The sequence below is a fragment of the Dunckerocampus dactyliophorus genome, chromosome 1 (assembly GCF_027744805.1).
Source record: "Dunckerocampus dactyliophorus isolate RoL2022-P2 chromosome 1, RoL_Ddac_1.1, whole genome shotgun sequence".
Lineage (NCBI taxonomy): Eukaryota > Metazoa > Chordata > Actinopteri > Syngnathiformes > Syngnathidae > Dunckerocampus > Dunckerocampus dactyliophorus.
This window is the reverse complement of record NC_072819.1, coordinates 25,616,798-25,636,576: the sequence shown is the minus strand read 5'-3', so window position 1 is coordinate 25,636,576 and position 19,779 is coordinate 25,616,798. Positions and strand designations below refer to the sequence as shown.

General features: G+C 39.3%; 1 protein-coding gene across 3 annotated transcripts in view; it reads left to right on the top strand.

The window, feature by feature from the left end:
- Positions 1 to 19,779, top strand: part of espn (espin) — a 48,088-nt gene that overhangs the window by 20,163 nt on the left and 8,146 nt on the right. Inside the window, exons 8-12 of one of the 3 annotated variants that reach the window (XM_054781749.1) lie at positions 2,308 to 2,466; positions 5,601 to 5,832; positions 6,543 to 6,599; positions 12,000 to 12,145; positions 12,475 to 12,852. In XM_054781749.1, the coding sequence (XP_054637724.1) occupies positions 2,308 to 2,466; positions 5,601 to 5,832; positions 6,543 to 6,599; positions 12,000 to 12,145; positions 12,475 to 12,852 (972 nt within the window). Of the gene's footprint in view, positions 1 to 2,304; positions 2,467 to 5,600; positions 5,833 to 6,542; positions 6,600 to 11,999; positions 12,146 to 12,474; positions 12,853 to 19,779 lie in introns of all 3 variants that reach the window. The other 2 variants (XM_054781740.1, XM_054781757.1) reach the window with 2 other exon arrangements.

Genomic DNA, 19,779 nt, shown 5'->3' with positions numbered 1-19,779 from the left:
AAACCATATGTCTGTGTACACTGCTCATATTACCTCCCACCCACCTGATGATTGCCCAGTCAACAAAAGTTACTGGGCTCATCATAGAAACTCTATCTGAACGTGACACCACAAAACAACAGTGGTCAGGGGTTTGCCATCTTCCTTTGTTTTAATGCTAAAGCACCTGCTGGATGTCTGAAAGTCTTAAGTGAAAATATATGTAAATGAAAATACTGTGGTCAAATAAGTAGCATGTACAGTGTAACATCTAAGGTCAAACGTCCCTCAGGTTGTAGAATTCAGAATTCACCTGTAGTATTCTGGAGAAATACACCTCAAAAGTTGTGCAGAACTTTGTAGTTCGAACCGCAACTACAAAGACTTGTTTTGCTTTTTTCTGGCTTTTGTTGGCAACAATTATTCTAAAAGATGGACATGAAGAGGGCCAACATCATCATTTGTTATCAGAGTTAGTGTGTTGTTATTTTAAATATTTTACTATTAACAATGGTTAACTTATTTTTACACTTGTAAGACCATTACAAATTTTCAAATGTTACTAAAAAAATTGCTGACAGTTTAGAAAATTAATAGTAGCAGTAGTGAAGGTCAACCACGTCACATACTATTAAGTGTCTTTCCAAATTTGTGAGTTTTTAATTTTTATCCAAAACTCAAATAAAACATTTTGTTGTTTTGGGGCTAAATGTAAAAATATTTTAGTACTGCAAAAAGTAGGGCTTAAAACATACTTTTAAGATTTTTGCAATGTATCAGTAGACACCAAATATACTGAGTAGTTGAAAATCCAGCTGTAATTTATCTTTGAATTGCGTTTTTGACAAAATTTCATCCTTTACAGCCCCGGTAGTGTTCTGTCGGATGCAAAATTGGATTGGGTTTTGCTCCAGTTCACTTTTAATCTCTCGGATAGCTCTGACCCTTGCTCTTAGTTCCCTCATCTCATCCTGTGGTACCCACATTTCCCACGCTGAAATAGCTTGCCATGCTTCAGCAACTTGTTTCTCAAGTGCGTCCAGGTAAGATTTGTAGTCATCTCGATCCATGTTAGCAGGGGATAGCTGCTTAACTATGTCGCAGTCCTTTTCAGCCCTTCTAATTGCAAACATAAGACTGTCTTCCATATTGCTTTCCAATAGGTTTGCCTGCAGGGCAAAAATATCAGTTTCCATGAACTTTGGATTGATTTCTTCTACGTCTTCTACATCAACTTGGAGGAGTTCAGTTTTGTAATTTTCACTTGCTGTCATTAGTTTAGCGAACTCTACCCGGAACTCTTTCTCCGTCAACCTGTCTGCCCGTTTGTGGATAAAGTTAACTGCTGGTGAAGTTACCTTTAGCAGTGGCCCACTGCTTTTAAAGTGCCTTTAGCTCTGAAAATGTATCTTCCATTTTACTTCATCTCATCTCATCTTCATCTCATCTCATCTTCATCTCATCTTTGTCAGACGTTTGATTTGGAAATTGGAACCATTTCCTTTCCATCCATCAACTGTTCCATGGTTATCAACTGTCAAGTTATTTTGGACTTAAGCCCGCACTTGAAGAGGCTGAGAAGACCATAGAGGATGCTTTATCAACTCAACTCCAGTAGACTTTCTTGAGTTTTATTTCACACCTCAACTATTTACAGGAGCTTGCAGGTTAGGTTGATAACCTTTGAATCAAATTTCGACTCAGACTAAACACAGTTGTATCTTACAAGCAACAATAGTTGTGACATACCCGTTGTCTCTCCGGTCTTCTCTCTTTACAATCATTTGCGTACTAGTGTCTTTTCGTCAGTCTACTAAATCATAATCGTTGTCATCATAATTGTCGTAAGAATTGCCATACTCTTTGATGAACACACGTACAGTCATGTACAGTCATGTGATGCTTATTTTAACAAATAATCCAAATTCGACAGAACATGTAGACAGATGTCAGAGAGGAAAGTGAAAGGGTGACCCTGTACTGGTCTCTCTCTCTTACATCACTCTGCACATGAACTCTCACAGTGTGCCCTGCGATTATTACCTATATGAATACCAACGGCGCACCACAGCTGAATACAAGCTTTGTTCAGTTATTAAAATAAAGCCGCTTTGTCCACTGAAGAGTGTTAATCTGGAAAGAAAAGCCAGTAATCATGCTGTTGTCCCAAACTTTTCACAGCATAGTTGTACATACTGTATTTTTTATTTATTTAAGAGTATTTGTAAAAAATGAAACATACTGGTTATTCATTACATTGAGCCTATATGGTTCAAACAACTTCAATCAAAATATAAGAATTTCATCACTTTTTTTCTTCTGAAGCAGCTTACGGTGGGTGAAAACCACGACAAATTGCGACGGGTGGACTCAAACAGAAAGTCGAGGAGCTTCAGTAAGCAGCCGAGTACTGGGGACTACTACAAGACCCTCGGGAGTGACACGGCCGAGCTGCGTGGGAGTAAAGTCATGGCACCTAAGGAGGAGGTAATGCAATGTCACACAATTATTCATAGTCAGGGTTGTGCAGTGAGTATCTCAGCCTCTTTCCTAGAATGACATTTAGCTCGATGACGTCATTTGTTGGCGTTCGCATACCACGCTGTCGGCGCTGTTTGTCTGTGCATTATGCCACTCAGCACATAATCTTGTATGCTTTTGAGCTCTTTGTTTGCCACATCATGCAAACCGCCCCCTCATTTCCATCACCTTATGAGCCTCCACCCCCCTGTGTAAACTGTCCAAGAAGCTACAATGGAACACACAAGGCTTACCTCAATGTCATCATGACTAGACATTGTATAAAAGGACAAAACCAGTCTCAAAAATGGATCTGTTAGCTTGCATTAGGGAAGGTTTGTGACAGTTTGTCTATTTGCTTTTTTTTATTTGTGTCTTTTCAGGGGAATTAGGAGTACAAACAAATATGTAAGATCATTAAAATAAACATGTAAAAATATATATGTACAGTATAGTGCGACTGTGGCAAATCTATCTTGCTGTGGAACAAATTTCAAATATTTTCTTTATCAGTTTTATTTAAAAAAAGAAGATAAATGTATTATATTTAAAAAAATACCTATAAATGATTGCAAATGTTGTACAGTGTATGGGACTGATTTTTTTAACATTGAAATTATTTAAATAAAAAGTAGAGGTTTTCAATAGGCTACTATTGAAAAACTTAGCCACATCGCTATTATTAGCTGATGACAAACAACTAATGTGCGTATGTGTGTGTGTTACGTCTTGCGTACTCAAAGCAGAAACAGGCAGCTTGAGGAACCAGCTGCGTACGGTCTATTTACAAACACTGCTTGGATGATGACCTGTAGAGGTGGAATCATCTTTTTCATTATTGCTTTCAGTGAGAAAAAATAAATTTATTGTCAGAAATTCTTCAAACTGAGGTTCTTCTTTTTGGACTGAGCTGTAATTGGTTGCTACAGAGTAACCAAATACAGCCAGTGAATGGGGGTGAAGAGGGCCACTTTAAATTACAGCCAAACTAACAAGGTATCATTAAAATAGCTTAAAAAGAGACACTTGTTGCTACATACCTCCACAGGCAACAGAAAAGGGGTCTGTCAAACTCAATCATCTGTGTCTCTGGAGATGTGTTCTTATAATCTCATGGGACTCAGGAGTGGGGGTGTTGGTCTGATATGGAGGATAATCCCCATTGAGCCAATTACAGCCTCAGAAGGGCCCCTCCTGATCTCAGAGGCTCCCTATAGCAGATGGGCCGGATAATCAACGGCACGTGCTGCCAAGACTCATCTGGACACTGCCCTCCCTCCAAACTCCCTAGGGGGTCTTGAAGAGCAGTGGGGGCTCCAGTGATGAGCACGCGTCTGAAGAATAAAAGGGGCGGGGCTGGTTCTTGGTAATGGCCCATTAACTCGGGTTGTGGCACGCTTTGAGAGCGTGTCAGTCGCGTGTAATGTGAAAGGGTGTGGTGGGCGTGGGGGTTAAAGCACTATCACTTACAGCAGCAGATGGCTTCCACCCCAAATGTTTAGCCTTGGTATTCCCCTCGGAGAGTGGGCCATATTAGGTGTGTTATTGTGTCTGAATGAGTTGATTAAACACAGCAGAGGGAGGACACACATCGAGCAGGGCTGCTAACATCTGTCACAGTCAGCAGTCTGAATGTTCTCTCACCCTGGCAGGTGTTTAAACTGGCATGCCTATGCACACAGGCAAGATTTTGGACACGAGTTGATGATAATGGATGGATCGGTGAACATCTCAAATAAAATAAATTGGCACCTTTTTTGGTGCTGAATATTTTAGTAAGAGTTTATTGTAAAAAAAAATATATACAGTGTGTATATATGTGTGTGTGTGTGTGTATATGTGTATATATATATATATATATATATATATATATATATATATATATATATATATATATATATATATATATTTGTTTATTTATTTATCTTACAGATATTTCACAGACTTATTGCAACTTAGAGGCTGTTTACATGGAACCATTTTTAAATAAAAACGCCTCAACAAAAACTTTTGGACACTTGTTTACACAATGATGCCGTTTTTAAGAGGAAAAATGAAAACTTAATGATGGTGTTTCAAACATAGAAGTTTTTGAAGATGTTATAGCGCTCGTGTAAACACTCAACTTTTCTACAACTGATGTGTGCACGAGCAAGTGCCTCACATCCATTCATGAACTGCAGAGCACAAAGCTGCTGTTGCATGTGTGCTGCTCAAGAAAATAAGATTGATCAAGCTTCTCCAGCAAAGTCTGAGAAGCAGAAGCACACAACGGTCAAATTTCCTGGTTTATATACAGTAATCCCTTGTTTATTGCGTTTAATTGGCTCCAGACCCGACTGTGATAAGTGAATTTCCGCAAAGTAGGATTCCTTATTTATATTAGGGATTTTTATTTCAGATTGTTGTGCCTATTGTGAGATAATTCAAACCTGCAATCAAAGCCTGTTGTTTTGGTGTGCGTGTCTCACCGAACATTACACTAACATACCGCCAGTGTAGAATAATACATATCATTCAGCGTTTTTGAATGCATTTTCTGAATGCTTCATGTTTGTATTATAGTTAATGTAGCCATTTTTATAATTGAAAATGATTAATTTAGACAAAAAAATGTCAAATTTCTTGCATATGCATATTTGGACTAATAATAGGCCGTTTTCAGCCACGAAACAGCATGATTAATTAACTAATTAATATATATTTGAAAAAAACAGGAGTGAAGCCATGAAGTTCGAACTGCAAAGTGCATAGAGATGTCTCTACACGAAATAGCTAGAAAGTACTGTACAGTATCTGGAGGACAAGCAGTTGGTGTGTACATCATATAAACATGGTATGCAATTTACAGTGTCTTCAGGCATTCTTGTGGCTCTGTGTTAATAGGAATAGTTTTAAAAACTGCCATTTTTGACAGATTTAGACAGGATCTAGGTGTACTTAAATCTGAAAAATATCCAGTAAAAACCAACCTCAAATGAACTAGCTCTAAATATTGGATGGAAACATGACAACAGAATTGTTGCTAGAAGAAAACAAACGGTGATTCGTAATAATGATAATAATAATAATAATTGTTTCTTCACTCCTTTTTCGCCCAGGGATCCGTGCTACTGGAGGAGCCTGCCGACGGCACCAACACCACACCTGAAAATGGTACCACAGAGGAAACGGTCCTGGTACCCCCTCCACCACCTCCACTGCCACCATCACCTCTCCCAAGCAACCCAACGCCAACGCCGCCTCCACCTCCTCCGTTGCCGCCAGACACACAGACAAACCAGAATGACTTGGCGAACAACAAAAAGCGCCGCGCATCTTCCTCATCAGGAAGTGAGTTTGCCTTGACCCTAAATGCAGAAAGATTGCACCTCTATCGGCTGTTTTTTTTTTCATCCGTAGTTTATTTTTAATTCCATGATTGGAGGATTAGGTTTGTATTTTATTTAATGACGAAATTATATTTCTGATTGCCCTGAATCTCTCAGGGTAGAGATGTACTGTATTGAGTCTACCATCCTGAATAATTAATCTCAAATGCATGGTGTGGGTTTACTATTACACTGTGAACTGGTTTAGTGTTCATCCATTTCCTTAAGTACCTGCCTGTGTTAGATGTTGCTGACTGACAGTGTACGCCATTAGTTGTCTGGAAGCCTTACGAAGGGTAATAGGTCAAAATAGGTCATATTTTTGCCATCTTTAAGTAACCAAAAGTGTCAAGAAATGTCTTGGAAAACAATATGGGCTGAAAAAAGTGATATTTTATTCATTAAGTGCAGACGAAACTAAATACTACAATGCACAAGGTACAATCGCTGCAACAGAAATACGATAAATCAGCTTAACTACTACTTGCCTCCACCTTTGGCCCACATAGTAATTAGCGAAAGAAAATGTCTTATTTTATGTTGTTGGTGTTAGCCATTTTCACCCTCTTTGTTTCTATCTTTTTCTGTCTGCTTATGTTTGTCTGCTTATGTTTGTCTGCTATTTTCCTTTCTTTGCCTACCATGGTCTGTCCTCATCGCTGCTCTGATAAGGTGGGGATGTCTCTCTGCCCTCGCAGGCAGAGAGCGGTGCACTAAGGCAGATGAAGAGTAAGTGTAGAGACTGGAACAAAAATCTACATTGCCATTATCCATCGGTATAGTGATAAGGCTAAAACAAAACAGCATAATTGCATAAAAAGGCTTAATGCTCATGTTTCCATCAGCAGAAGGTACCGTAATTTCCGGACTATAGAGCGCACCAGTACATAAGTCGCATCCACTAAATTTAAACAGACATTTTTTTTTTTTTTACATATACAGTAATCCCTCATTTATCGCAGTTACGTAATTGGTAAGTGAATTTCCGCAAAGTAGTATCCCTTATTTATAAATCAAATATTTTTGTAGTTACATCATTGAAAACTTGTTTATGACCTTTTACATACGGTTTTTAAGCCCTCTAGACTTGGGGTCACCAACGTGTGATTTTGAACATTTTTGAACAGCCAGGGAGCCCCCTATGACCACATGAGGTGCCTGCAAGCCTGCTTTTCATTCAGGTTTTCAGTTAATAATGTGAGAACACGAGAAAGAAATGCATTCTGAAATACAAAATGTGAGTTGTGGATACCAGCATTTTGTTCATGTTCTGGTAAAACAAGCATATTCGCTTTGTTTGGCTTGAAATAAGCTATGAAAATAAATGTTACAAAAATGAGTAGTTCTAGGCCATTTTCATTTTGGAAAGTAGCTCTCACAAGGAAAAACCTTGGTGACCCCTGGTCTAGACAAACAAGTCGTGTGCACAGGAAGTGACGTCGGGGATTTAGAGTTGAGTTTTAGCTGGAGGAAGTACGGCCACAACAGTAGCCTGTGTTATTATTATGATTATGATGGCGATGGTGATGGTGATTATTATTATTATTGTTATGTTATTATTGTGCCTGTTGTGAGATCATAAAATAAAAAATTGGCAATAAAAGCCTGTCGTTGGCAATCAAGTTTGGTGCGTGTTACTAATGACACCTAGTGGCAGTTCTTGTGTTGCCTTAAACTGTATTTGTATTTTAGTTCATTTAGAACATTTTTATGCTTGAAAATAATTAAGGCCAAGAGTACGTAAAATTTGCTTTAATGTGCATTTTTTTGCTTATAATAGGTCGTAATCAACCACAAAAGAGCAGCCATTTATAATTTTTTTCTTTTTTTTTTTTTTAAATGTGAGAGTGAGGGAGTGATGTTCAAACTGCGATGTAGCGAGGCACGACTGCATAGGCCGCACCGGTCTATAAGCCACAGGTGTCCACGGCGTAACATGGGGGATATTTCATCAACAGAAAGATGTTACCCAGAAAGATATTTTAAACTTTGAAAGAAATAAATGCTGTTTTCCAAACAGTGCGTGGATCACAGCTGAAACTAAAATGAAACAAACTTAAACTAAAACCACTAAAGTCGTCATCTTCTTCACTCTCGGAATCGAACAGCTCCATAATTCCCTCGCCACGCACCCCGCCAGTGTCGCTCCCCTTTTGCCCCCCCCCAAGCCAAATCATCCCCCCAAGCCTGTGCTATCTTCCCCAGCACACAGCAGTCCAGCCCCCCGAAACCCGCCGGCGACAGTGCACCTCCCAACATGGGTCCACGCCACCAAGTCCAACCGGCAGACCCGAGCAAAAGGCAATAGATTGGTTCGCCTTCAACCTGAAAGCCGAATCACATGCATATTTCCACACGTTCTCCATGATGAGGGCATGTGCACAAAGGGCAAAATGACTGCTCCGAAGCACACGAGATGTCGCAAGACCAGAGCATGACCACATATTAGCCGCATCGTTGTATAAGCCACAGGGTTCAAAGCGTGAGGAAAAAGTAGCTGCTTATACACCGGAAATTATGGTATATTAGTATAGCAACAGATGTGTAGCAAGTAGTAGTGGTAGTGGTGGTGGTGGTAGTAGAAGAAGAAATGTATCTACATCCAAAACATAAACATAAAGTACAAAATCACCTCATCTCTAAAATGAATGGTTGCAGCCTAACTACTGACAAGTGGCCAGTGAGACAACAAAGCCATTAAAACAACAATGAGGCTGTTAACCAATCATTTCCTAACATAAAAACCGATTTACAATCTATGTCTTTGCAGCTTTGGCCACCATATATTCATTTGTTTTGTTATTGCTCTAATTGCAGGAAGGCCATAAAAGTTTTTAAGCTTACAAAGTTAGCGTGTGCAACACCAGTGATGTGATTTGTCCACAGTGTTAAACAAGCCATAAAGAGCGAAAGCCACCGTCAACTAAAACGCCATCAATGCTTCTGAAAGCTTTAAATGGGACCACATTGATTGAACCATCGGTGATGAGGGCAACAAACTAGGTGGTAGACTAAAATGCTGTTGCAACAATGCATGTCATGTTCCTCCTTACCTCTAATTTAGCAACAGAATGGAGAGGAGGATGAGGAAGTGGAGCTAATTAGAGAGACAGAGGCGATATGTAATACTGTACAAAGGAAACGTTTGATGCTGCCATTCATCTGTAATGTTCTCCACGTGTCACTTTGATACACTGATTTACTCTGACAGTGGTGGACTAATCATCATTCAATCAATCATCATTTGGATCAGCACCAAAATGTACATCTTCATACTCATATACAGTTCAGGTGCAGACGTTTTTGGACGCGATGCTCTGTTTATGCCCATCATCTTTACTAGCTGCTTTTTTATTGGTCTTGTCTACTTTAGTTTTGTCTTAAGTAAATGAAGAGCATGCTCTATTGGCTCAAGATCATGCCATTGACTAGGCAATTGAAGTATATTTCATTTATTTGCCTTCAAAAAGTCTTGTCACTTTTACAGTATGTGTAGAATCATTGTTTATCTGCACTGTGAAGCAGTGTTCTGTTAATATTGTGAATGTTTTTTATTCAAGGAAAGGATTCCTCCATAATACATTATAGTTATTTCACTACAAGTTACTGCGAAAAGTAATTCACAGCTTTTTAATGGAAACCCAGTAGAACATGCTTTTCACTTGCAGAAGACAAAACTGAAGTCACCAAGACACAATCGTTGTCCAAATACATGTAGAAGGGACTGCATGCCTGATTGTCGTCATTGAATTTCCTAAATTGTCCACTGAGAATTGAAGGAAAATGTCAAAACAATGTTATACCAAAAGTGAGGGAAAAAAATTCGAAATGTTAGGGGTTCTTGCGCCACTGAATGAAAATTGGTTCAATATTTTTTGCATAATGTTGTTTATCCAACAAATGGCAATAAAAATATAATGTACTTGATACAGATAATTAACAAACACATGCTTTGACTCAGAGACACACAGGGTCAAACATTGGGTGAGGAAATGAAGCCCGTTGTACCAATGACAAATGAATGAATTGTGTATCAAGTTGGCCGTGATGAGGTGCACTAACAAGCTGTGAGGTTGTGCGTGCGAGTGTATGTGTGTGTGATAATTCCTTACTGGCTTGCCAATGGCTTGCTGTCACTTTCAGTTACTGGTGATTCCTTTAGATTTTCCCCGGACTGCAATGACGGGGCTTTAACAAGAAGCTGCTTTCTCCTCCCTGGGAGAGACTGTGATAGAGCGAGCGTGAGGGAGGGAGAGCGAGGAGGGGTGGCAGGGTGGTAGGGCTTTTGGTGGCCAGCTAGACCTTTGCGGTCATCTCAACAGAGAACGTTTTTACGGAAGGACTATTTTCTTTCATCCCCATCCAATAAGAGATGACTGAGGATATTCGACGTATTTGAAGTTATTATTTAATAAGGTGAGGTGTCCACTGGGTGTCATTTGTTTTAAACAAATTAATGTAATGATGTTTGGATGATTTCCAGCTTTAAAAGAAAGGTAAAGCTTTCATAGTAACTGCATTGTATTTTATTAACGTTCAGTCTCATTGACAATGGAATCAGCTATTATTGGCATATTTGTGTTTGGTTATTCATGCGTGTAATGTCATTTTTATTCATTAGCATTAGCAATATCCTGTCCTACAAAAGGTGTCATTTCAAACACATGTCCAAATGTATGTAATTTATGTCCTCTTAAAAAGTAAAAAAGTTCCTTTGAAATGGATTTACCATTAGAGGTTGCTGCTCAAGTATTTCTAAAGTTGTTGCATTGTTCGTGTAAGCAGATTAGGGGCTGCAGGAAGCTGAATACTTACATTTTATAACAATGCGTTTTTATGAAAACTGAAAGATCAGCAACTCTACATGAGCAACACATTGCACTTTGCGGAAATAGTATGTAGAGTGGAAGCTCGGTAAGTTTTTCGCTTCGTACTTTGTCCTTCTAACCCACTTTGAAACACTTTAAGTTTAAAATAAGTAAATTGGAGGGGCTGACTATTAGCTCGGTAGCCTGCTATGCTAGCAGCGGCCATCCCTGCGGTGATCCCGTACCCTGCGCAAAGTGGTGTAAACAAAGAATAATAAGAGTTTAAAGGGGATTATAGGGGTGTTATTTCATGTCAACAGGGCTCTAATAATGTTAAAACACGTATTTAGAAAGTCATAAACAGGATTTCTATACTCTAACTCTAAAAATATTTCGTTAATTAATATTGAATCCTACTACACGGAAATTCATTCATCGTAGTCGGGTCTGGAAGTGATAAACGAGGGACGACTGTATAATTTACATGCAGAAAACTATTGGAAATGCATATAAATACATATAAAAGACGAATGAAAGGGATTAATTAGTATTTACATCACTTTTATTTTGATTGAAGACCTGTGTTGACAAAGACTGCAGTGACGAGCAGCGAGGGTGGAGAGAAGATATCCTCACGGATGGCACCGCCAAAATTAGCTATGAGTTATTTCTTGAATTCAGGAGTGCTTCACACCTTCTTTATCAAAAAGAAGAGACTTGTGGCGTAACTGTGTGAATTAGAAAACAACTACAGAGTAAATTGGTGATGACGTCATAGATGGGCAACGGCGCTTGGGGACAATGACTTCCACTTCTGATTTCCATTTTGAGAGCATGCTAACATTTTGTGATAAAGATATGTTACGAATACAGTTGGACTCACGCAGTGTATTAATAACACAACAAGACGTGCGCCATATTGTGCGCTAACCAGGAAATGTACACGAACAGAGTCAAACTTTTTGCATAAATTTTCGACATAAACCGAAAAACACAATCGAGGTTGCGCTGTACCTATTCTAGGTTTAGTGAAGTGTGCTTCCCACCCTGTCCGACTGACACCAGAAATGTTTTTGGAAGACATGTCTCAAGCACAGTGGTTGATCGCATACTCTAAACGGGTCTATGACCCAAGTAGACCACCTGTCGTCACTGCACAACATGATCCATGCCAGCATTGATACTGGTCTGATTGGATGAAATATATACCATTCAAATGACACCCAATACTGAGTATCTCTGTCACACACTTTTTATTGTCTTGACCTCTTTCTTGATAACTAACTGGTTTCACTTTTCTGCATTATCCTTTTATTTGCAGGTACAAAATCTTTCAACATGATGTCCCCCACTGGTGACAATTCAGAGCTGCTGGCAGAGATCAAAGCGGGAAAGAGCCTCAAGCCCACACCTCACAGCAAAGGCTATACCACTGTCTTTTCCAACAGTGGCCCAACAGGCAACAATGTACGTATGTAGCATACACAATTACTTTATACAGGTCAGTATATGAGAGAAAAGTGTGATGATCCGGATTAAATTTGGTTTAATGTCTTGAAATTCTGGACTTACCAAGTTTTAGTTCAGGGAAAATGTATATTTGATCATTCACGATTTTGTTCAATGAAAATGGCCGAATGGGAAGCCAAAGAAACTGAAAAAAGAAGCATGGCTAGTGGTACAGTTAGAAGAATATGATATAGTTAGAAGACTTGTTAAAGTCCAACAATCTAGTATGTAGTTGCATCACATTCGACCAATTGTCATCTAGTATTTGTCTTTCTATATTTCTTCAGGGAAACATTATATCCCCACCAGAGACACGTGCTTGTAGCCCGCCACCCAAGACGTCATCTCCTCCTGCGTCCAATGCATCGGTCATCTCGCCACCCACAACACCAAGTCCTGTCCCTAGTCCACCTGGTTCTGGAACATCGAGGACCTTGTCAGCCTCGGCTAGTTTTGAGCAACTTCCCTTAAATTCAGTAATCAATGGAAGCTGTGTTGCGGCCACAACAGGAGAACAAACAGGGCGAAAGTCAAGCCTCGCAGATGTTGAGGCCCTGGTGCCCACTCATGATGAGCAAGGAAAAGCTATTCCTGAATGGAAGAGGCAGGTGATGGTACGAAAGCTTCAAGTCAAGATGCAAGAGGAAGAACAGCACAAACGCAAGGTAGGCACAGCAGTCTTGTCACAATTTAGCTATCCCAGTTGCATGCTGTGAAGAATACAAACTTAGAACATCGGATTTGGTTCTTTTGTTCAACAATGATCACAGAAGACAAATGGGATACAGATGGATCTGGAAGTGAATTTTTGTGACATAGGTGTGGTGTTCATGCATGCTTTTATCTTGGACCTTTTCCTACTTTTTCCTCCTTCGTGATGACCGAGTGTTCAAAGTTAAATTAGTAGGGGTGTCACGATACGCTCAGTTCAAGAGGTGAAATGACACACGATACTGGGTTCACGAGAATGAGACGAGACAAAATGTATCATTACTTTTAAGAAAACAACAGTGAGAAAATATAGGACTGGACAAACTGACTTTTTTATTTAACCGAGTCACAAAACAATCCAAGTACGTTTTGAAATGTTTTTACGTTTTTAACCGTTTTTAACGGTTTTATAACTGTTTTATAACTGCGTGCAGAACTAAGAAGTAGTGAATTTCTGAAATAGTATCACTTGAAATAGTATCACTTGCATTCATAGACTTATTATTTATTATGCAGCGATTGTGTTTTGATCTGACAAATCTTAAGTAAGTTTGATCAAATGTAGAATTACTAAATTTTCTGCTAAGACAGCGGCAGCTGTTGAACCATAAAAAAGAGAGTAAACAGGAGACGCAGGGAACAACCAGTGCAGGTTGGATTGCAAGGTTTATGTTATGCACAAAGTAGTTAATGTGCAGTTACAATCCTGCCTCACACACTGCCACTTCCATATTATGGGTATCATCATTCACAGTAGGGATGCCACAGTTCAACTCAAATTTAAACTCCACTGAATCAAATAATTAAATTGTTTCTAGATTAAATTATGCTGGTCAATTCAGTCATTCCTTATAATGTTTTTATGAAGACATTATTACATTCAGTTTAAATTGCTGACAAAAAGCATTTAGTGATGGGTTATGTGTTTAAATCTGATTGATTACGAAACATATACTCTTATACAATTTGATGCTGTTCACTAATGACAACTACTGACAACTACTCTAGTGATACTCTTCCCAAAGAGCAATACACATCTTTTTTTGTTTGTTTATTGCATGAAATGATCTTACATATTACTGTAATATCTGGTGTATAAGAGGCACTGATGTTTAAGCCGCACCCACTAAACTTAGAGAGGAAAAAGAGATTTGTACATATATAAGCTGCACATGTCCGCGTCATAAAATGGCATGGCACGCACGAGTCCGTGAGGAACAGGCATCTCTTTTATTTGACAGGAGCCAATCAGAAATAAGAAAATAATAAAACTCAAAGCGCGCTTCGCAGGAGGTCATTACTCATTATAAAAGTCTGACTCACAATGTCATCTTAGATTGAAGCTGAAAATCATCACACAGCAACTTAACACTCAAAAGGTAGCTAAGAAATATACAAGACAAGTACCAATACAAGTTTAAAATAAAAAATGGCCGCTATTTTAACTTTCTTCCATAATGCATTATTCCCAGCAGAGGAGTTCATTGGCCAGTGGTTGCCATGGCCTGCCAGTCCACCAGAGGGAGCTCATGAGCTCAGCTCCAGAGGGAGCTGCTGCAACCATTGGCCAATGAACTGCTCTACTGGGAATAATGTGTTATGGAAAAAAGTTAAAATAGCTGTTGTATTGGTACTTTTTGTATTGGTAGCTACCTTTTAAGTGTTAAGTTGTCGTGTGATGAGTTTAGCCTTCTATCTAAGATGACACCGTGAGTCAGACTGTTATATTGGGTTATGACTTCCTGCTATTTCGATGGGTTGACAAGTTCGCCCTGAGTTCACTCATAGGTTGTGATTGGCTTTTGCTAAAGAAAGAGATACCGTTTCCTCCGGACTTGCAAATATATTATTAAACGATTAGTAGTAGATTAGAGTTATAGGAGATGTCACGACATTAGAACATTGTCATAAATTAGCTGCACCGCTGTATAAGCAGCAGGGTTAAAAGTTTAAGAAATAAGTAGCGGCTTATACACCGGAAATTACGGTACTTGCTTTGATGCGTTTATGTTGAGTATTTGTTATGGATATCGCTGCATGTTTTCCAAACAGTTTTTACTAACAGTCTTTGGAGTGATGTGAAAACTTGGCTCCACTGGCCATCACAGCATTAACACACTTGAAAAATTGGTTCACAGTGTGGGCACGGCGTTTGATGATGTCTAGTGGTTTCAATTTGATACATGCAGATTCAGTGGTGTGATGCCAAGCCTATTCACACTACAGGTCAAACACTAGCATTATACAACAAAAAAATACTAAAAGGGTCAACAGTAATGGTAATGATAGTTTATTTTGAACATGCAAAACAATTTACATAGTCCATCACATGTTCACACTTGTACAAGTCAACATGTCCGAAAAGAAGCAGGAAGAAGTAGAGCTTATTTAATCTTACCGCTTCTCCATTTTTCAGCTAATACTGATAGTTCACGTCCTGTGTTTAACATGTACCACTTTACCTATTTTTTTCTAAGGTGAATGAAAACGATGAAAGTGTTTTGTAGTACAGTTTGAGCTTGGAAATGGCTTGTTCAGTAATGTAAATGTATAGATGAAAAATAATTAGATGATGATAATATTAATAATAATTTAGTAGCTAAATGAGAAAATATTAAGTAAATAAATAATAGGGAATAAATATAATAATAAATAAAATAAGGGAGATGTAAAGCAAGGAGAATTATCAGCCTGAGAATGATTCTTTAATTAAATAATTAAGTCAAAACTAATAGAGGGATCAATTTGACACAAATGTACTGGTGACATATGTACATCCAATAAACACATTTATACCATACTATAAACCTGCTGACACAAAAATAATCTATTAGTTTGCCATGGGGAATAGAAGGACTGAAAAAAGGGGCAACACTTATTATAATTGCTTAAGAGTTTGATGCTGGAAATTAGGCAGTGCCATTGCACCACTAAATCCATGTAAATCCAGTGTGTCGAGAAGGGTGTGCAATGCAGCGTGTGTTGAAAAAAGGAACTTCATTCTGAAGGAATCCATCCCCTCCTTCCCATTTTCCTGTCTCTTGGTCTCCTTTGACCTCTGATTTAGTTTGCGGCGAGTGGGCACTACCAACCTCAGGAATGGCACTACTCCCACATCCACAATGCTATTTTGGGCCCATTTGGGGAACTGATGACAGAGGGTGATCTCAACCGTATTGAGAAGCAAATCGAGAACCTGCAGGTGATGCACAAGGTGTCAGAAGTTGAGAAGGAGCTGGAAGAGCTAGAGCAGGAGCTTCATCAGCTTCTACCAGTTTCCGCAGCTCTCACTCAAGGACATTTCTCAGTAAATCCAAAGCAGGTGCATGGTCAAGCTGAAGATCTTCCAGCCTGGTGCAATAAGATTTCTACTTTGCTCAAGAGTATGGCCATTCTTCTTGCCACCCTGGGGGGTAAAGAGGTTGACATTCTGAATCTTATAAGTCCTAGATGTTCTCCGCAAGGGGCAAATGATGCAGCAGCTAGTCAGTCAGATGCAGCTGGAGCCGTTGGCACAGGATGTATTGGACGCTCTAAGTCCTTCTCCACAAAGGAAGATGTAGAAAAGGAAATGAAGCAGTTTGGTGTTTCGGTGAAGAACCTGAAGGCCAATTACGAAATTAACAGTCAGTTACAGTATGCAAACAAAGAGACTAGGGTGTATAAACGCCAGAGCTCACTCCCAGTTGTAAGCAAGACTAGTAATCTTCCTAAGACAGCTTGTCAGAATGATCTTGCATTTTCCTGTGCTGATGCTCTTCAGTCCCACACCAATGTTGTTTTATCTTCAATAGAGGAGTCACCCTTAAGGTTTGTTGACAAGCCAGTTATTGCGGCCTCTCATGCTCCTCAAACTTATGTTTCCACTGAGATCATGGCTCCAACCAACATTGAAGAGTTTAACCAGGTTCTTTCAACAGACCCCATTTTAAATAATCACCAGCTAACAAGAAGTTTGGAGGTGCAGACAGATCTTAGCTATGTTCAGGAATGCATTGAAACAAGGAAAGAGAGGATTGTCTTCTTGTTCCTCGAACATTGGCGCAAGTACACCATTTCTGAATTCTGTCGAACTGGCAGAAGAGGAAATAATCTAGATGTCGGCTGGGAGACCTTCACTCAGATTAACACAGACGACATTGGAGAGAGGAAGAGTGATGACGACAAGCTCTTCCTTTTCATGAAGTCCAAGCAAGTAGTCGGTAAACTTATCGGTCACTGGAGGACCATTATGAGCCAGGTGCCCAGTCGCCAGATTCGCAGATTGAGTCGAGCCCAGATGATCTACTGGCCAGAACATTTCTTGCCACACGTCAATGGTTCACCTGTGAGCTATGAAAGCCTGACCCTTGACCTTTTCATGCTTGGATATTTTCAGCTGCTGGAAATGAACATGTCTCGCAGCGAACGCAAATTCCGCCACCTCTTGTGCTATGAGATGTTTGATCGTCTCGGTAGGCATCAGTGGGAGGTCATAAAGAGGTTCCACAAGGAGGTCATGGAGGAAATTGAGAGAGGAACACGAGACTGGGTGGATGGTTTTGAGAACATCAAGCTCAAGTACTTTGGGGACTCTGATGATGAGGGAGGTGTCATGACAGCTTCTCTGCATTCCATGACTCCTGAGGTGGCCTTCGTTCCAAAAGAACAGCCACTTCCACCTCCACCTTGTCATCCTCCACCTCCTCCACCACCTGCACATCCTGCTCCGCCACCTCCTCCTCCAACATTTGCACCACCATCCTCACAGTTAGACACATCCTTATTATCACCTCCTGCAGCCCTGGATGGTGCCTTGGACACTAATCCATATCTGGAACAAAGTACCCTGCTGGACTCATTGGACAATGCAGAGGGTGATCTTAAGGCCACTGAGCACATGATGCTGAAGGAACCAACGATTCTTAAAGGGTCTTGTTTAGATCAGGATGAGATCCAAAGCATATACAAACACACTGCTGCAACAAAACCAGACAGGCACACACACAACACTACAGAAAACAAAGGTGCAGTTCCAGTTCAAGAAGTTGCTGTTAAAACCCTCACAGAAACTACAGTTGGGAAAACTCTACCAAGAGATAGTGAAGACTCAATTAAAGTGATCTATGAACTAAAGGAGTTCAGCAATGAGGAGATCATTAGATACATTGATCGAAGCTTTGCCTTCTGGAAGGAAAAAGAAGCTGAGCTCTTTGACATTTAACTATGAATCTACATCACACATGCATTATTAGCATATTCAGGGACATAAACCTGCTTACTTTCTAATATGCTGAGAAAGCAAAGTAATGTAGGGCTTTTGCTTTGAGGCCATGTCACATGAGCGATTTAACAGCAGCAAAGCAAAGAGCAACCACTATAATTGCATAGAAGTGGATGAAAGGAAAGTCTATGGTGTCAAAGACCAAAAACATGTTTCAACCATTAGGAATTTAATGGTGAACCTTTTAAAATGAGAAAAGAACATTGCCATGGTGCATGTGACTTGCCATACATGCTATGTAGACTTTGCTCTGAGCGTCTTTGTGACAAATGGCAAAATGCATTGTATAACAATAGTTGACATTGCAAATACTATTGTACATTAATGACTTACATGCAGGAAGGCATGAGAAGCTAAACAAGATGTCACATTAAAGTAGCTTGTCTTATAGAAAGAAATAAAACAGGTAAGAGAAAAGTTTGCATTCGACATGTTAGACATCTAGGTAAGGAAGATACAACAACCCTACTTAAAAATATAAATACACCTTTAACGCGAGGTAAAACTCATTTTGTATCATTTATTTGGTTGGAGATTTGCTAGGTTTCCAGATTTAAATGTGTTCCCTTACTATTTGGTTTTGTGCTGTTATGAATAAAGTTGTTTACATCTTTTGTGAATATCTAATCACCTGTTTGCAGAGTTTTGTATCGTATGTTGATTTAAAATGATTAAAAACTACTGAGAGCACAGAGACGTCTATGTTACATAAAGATTGTCATTGTTCACTTCCCTGTTGCGAGGCGCTCAACTATCAAGTCCCACACTTTTCTCATTACGTATACCAGCATTGAGATTACCTTCAAATAACCCTCTTAGCACCCCCCGCTGTCATGCTATCTGTGGCTTAGGAGTCGTAAGGAGGTTACCGCGACTCTTCATCAAATCACAGCCCAAATGGGAAAGCAGTCCACAGGTGAACTTAAAAAAGGCATATTAAAACACTTCGGATTTATTCACAATAATAAGCTAAAATTAAAGGTCATGTGCTGATGCTGTTGATATTGGTTACATTATACAAGTATATAAAGTAACAGTCATCATCATAATGGATCTAGGACTGTAGATGGATGGATGGATGGATGGATAAATAGACAGACAGACAGATAGAATGGTCTCAAATTATTGTTCTGATTGTATCTCCCCAGTCAATAACAAAAAATATGCTATAGAGCACACATACATTTGCACATACATCATTGATCATTACCAATAGTTAATGCAAAGTAAAGTGTAGGTTGTAGTTGTGTTAGTTAAAAAGTTGGACATGTATTTTCCAAAGTTAATTGCCTCATTCCTATGATTATTTTTATTTTAACACATAAAGAACCAATTTGTAACTGCTGGTGATTTCAGCTCGCTTTTTTGTTGTTTTGACAAACTAGTTGTGTTTTACAATGGCTTTTTTTTTTTTTTTTTTTGCTCTTTAATTCCCAGGGGAGCGATTAAAAATTCACGACATAGATATTCTTACCTGGATTCGTGTTTGCCAAGGCAAGTGAAACACTTAAACAAGAGAAATGCATCGGTGTAATGTATCTTGTCAGGTCAAAGGGAAAATCAAAGATGGCTGCCAGGTTCTCAGCTCTCCTCACATTACAGTCTAAGTCCAGGTCTA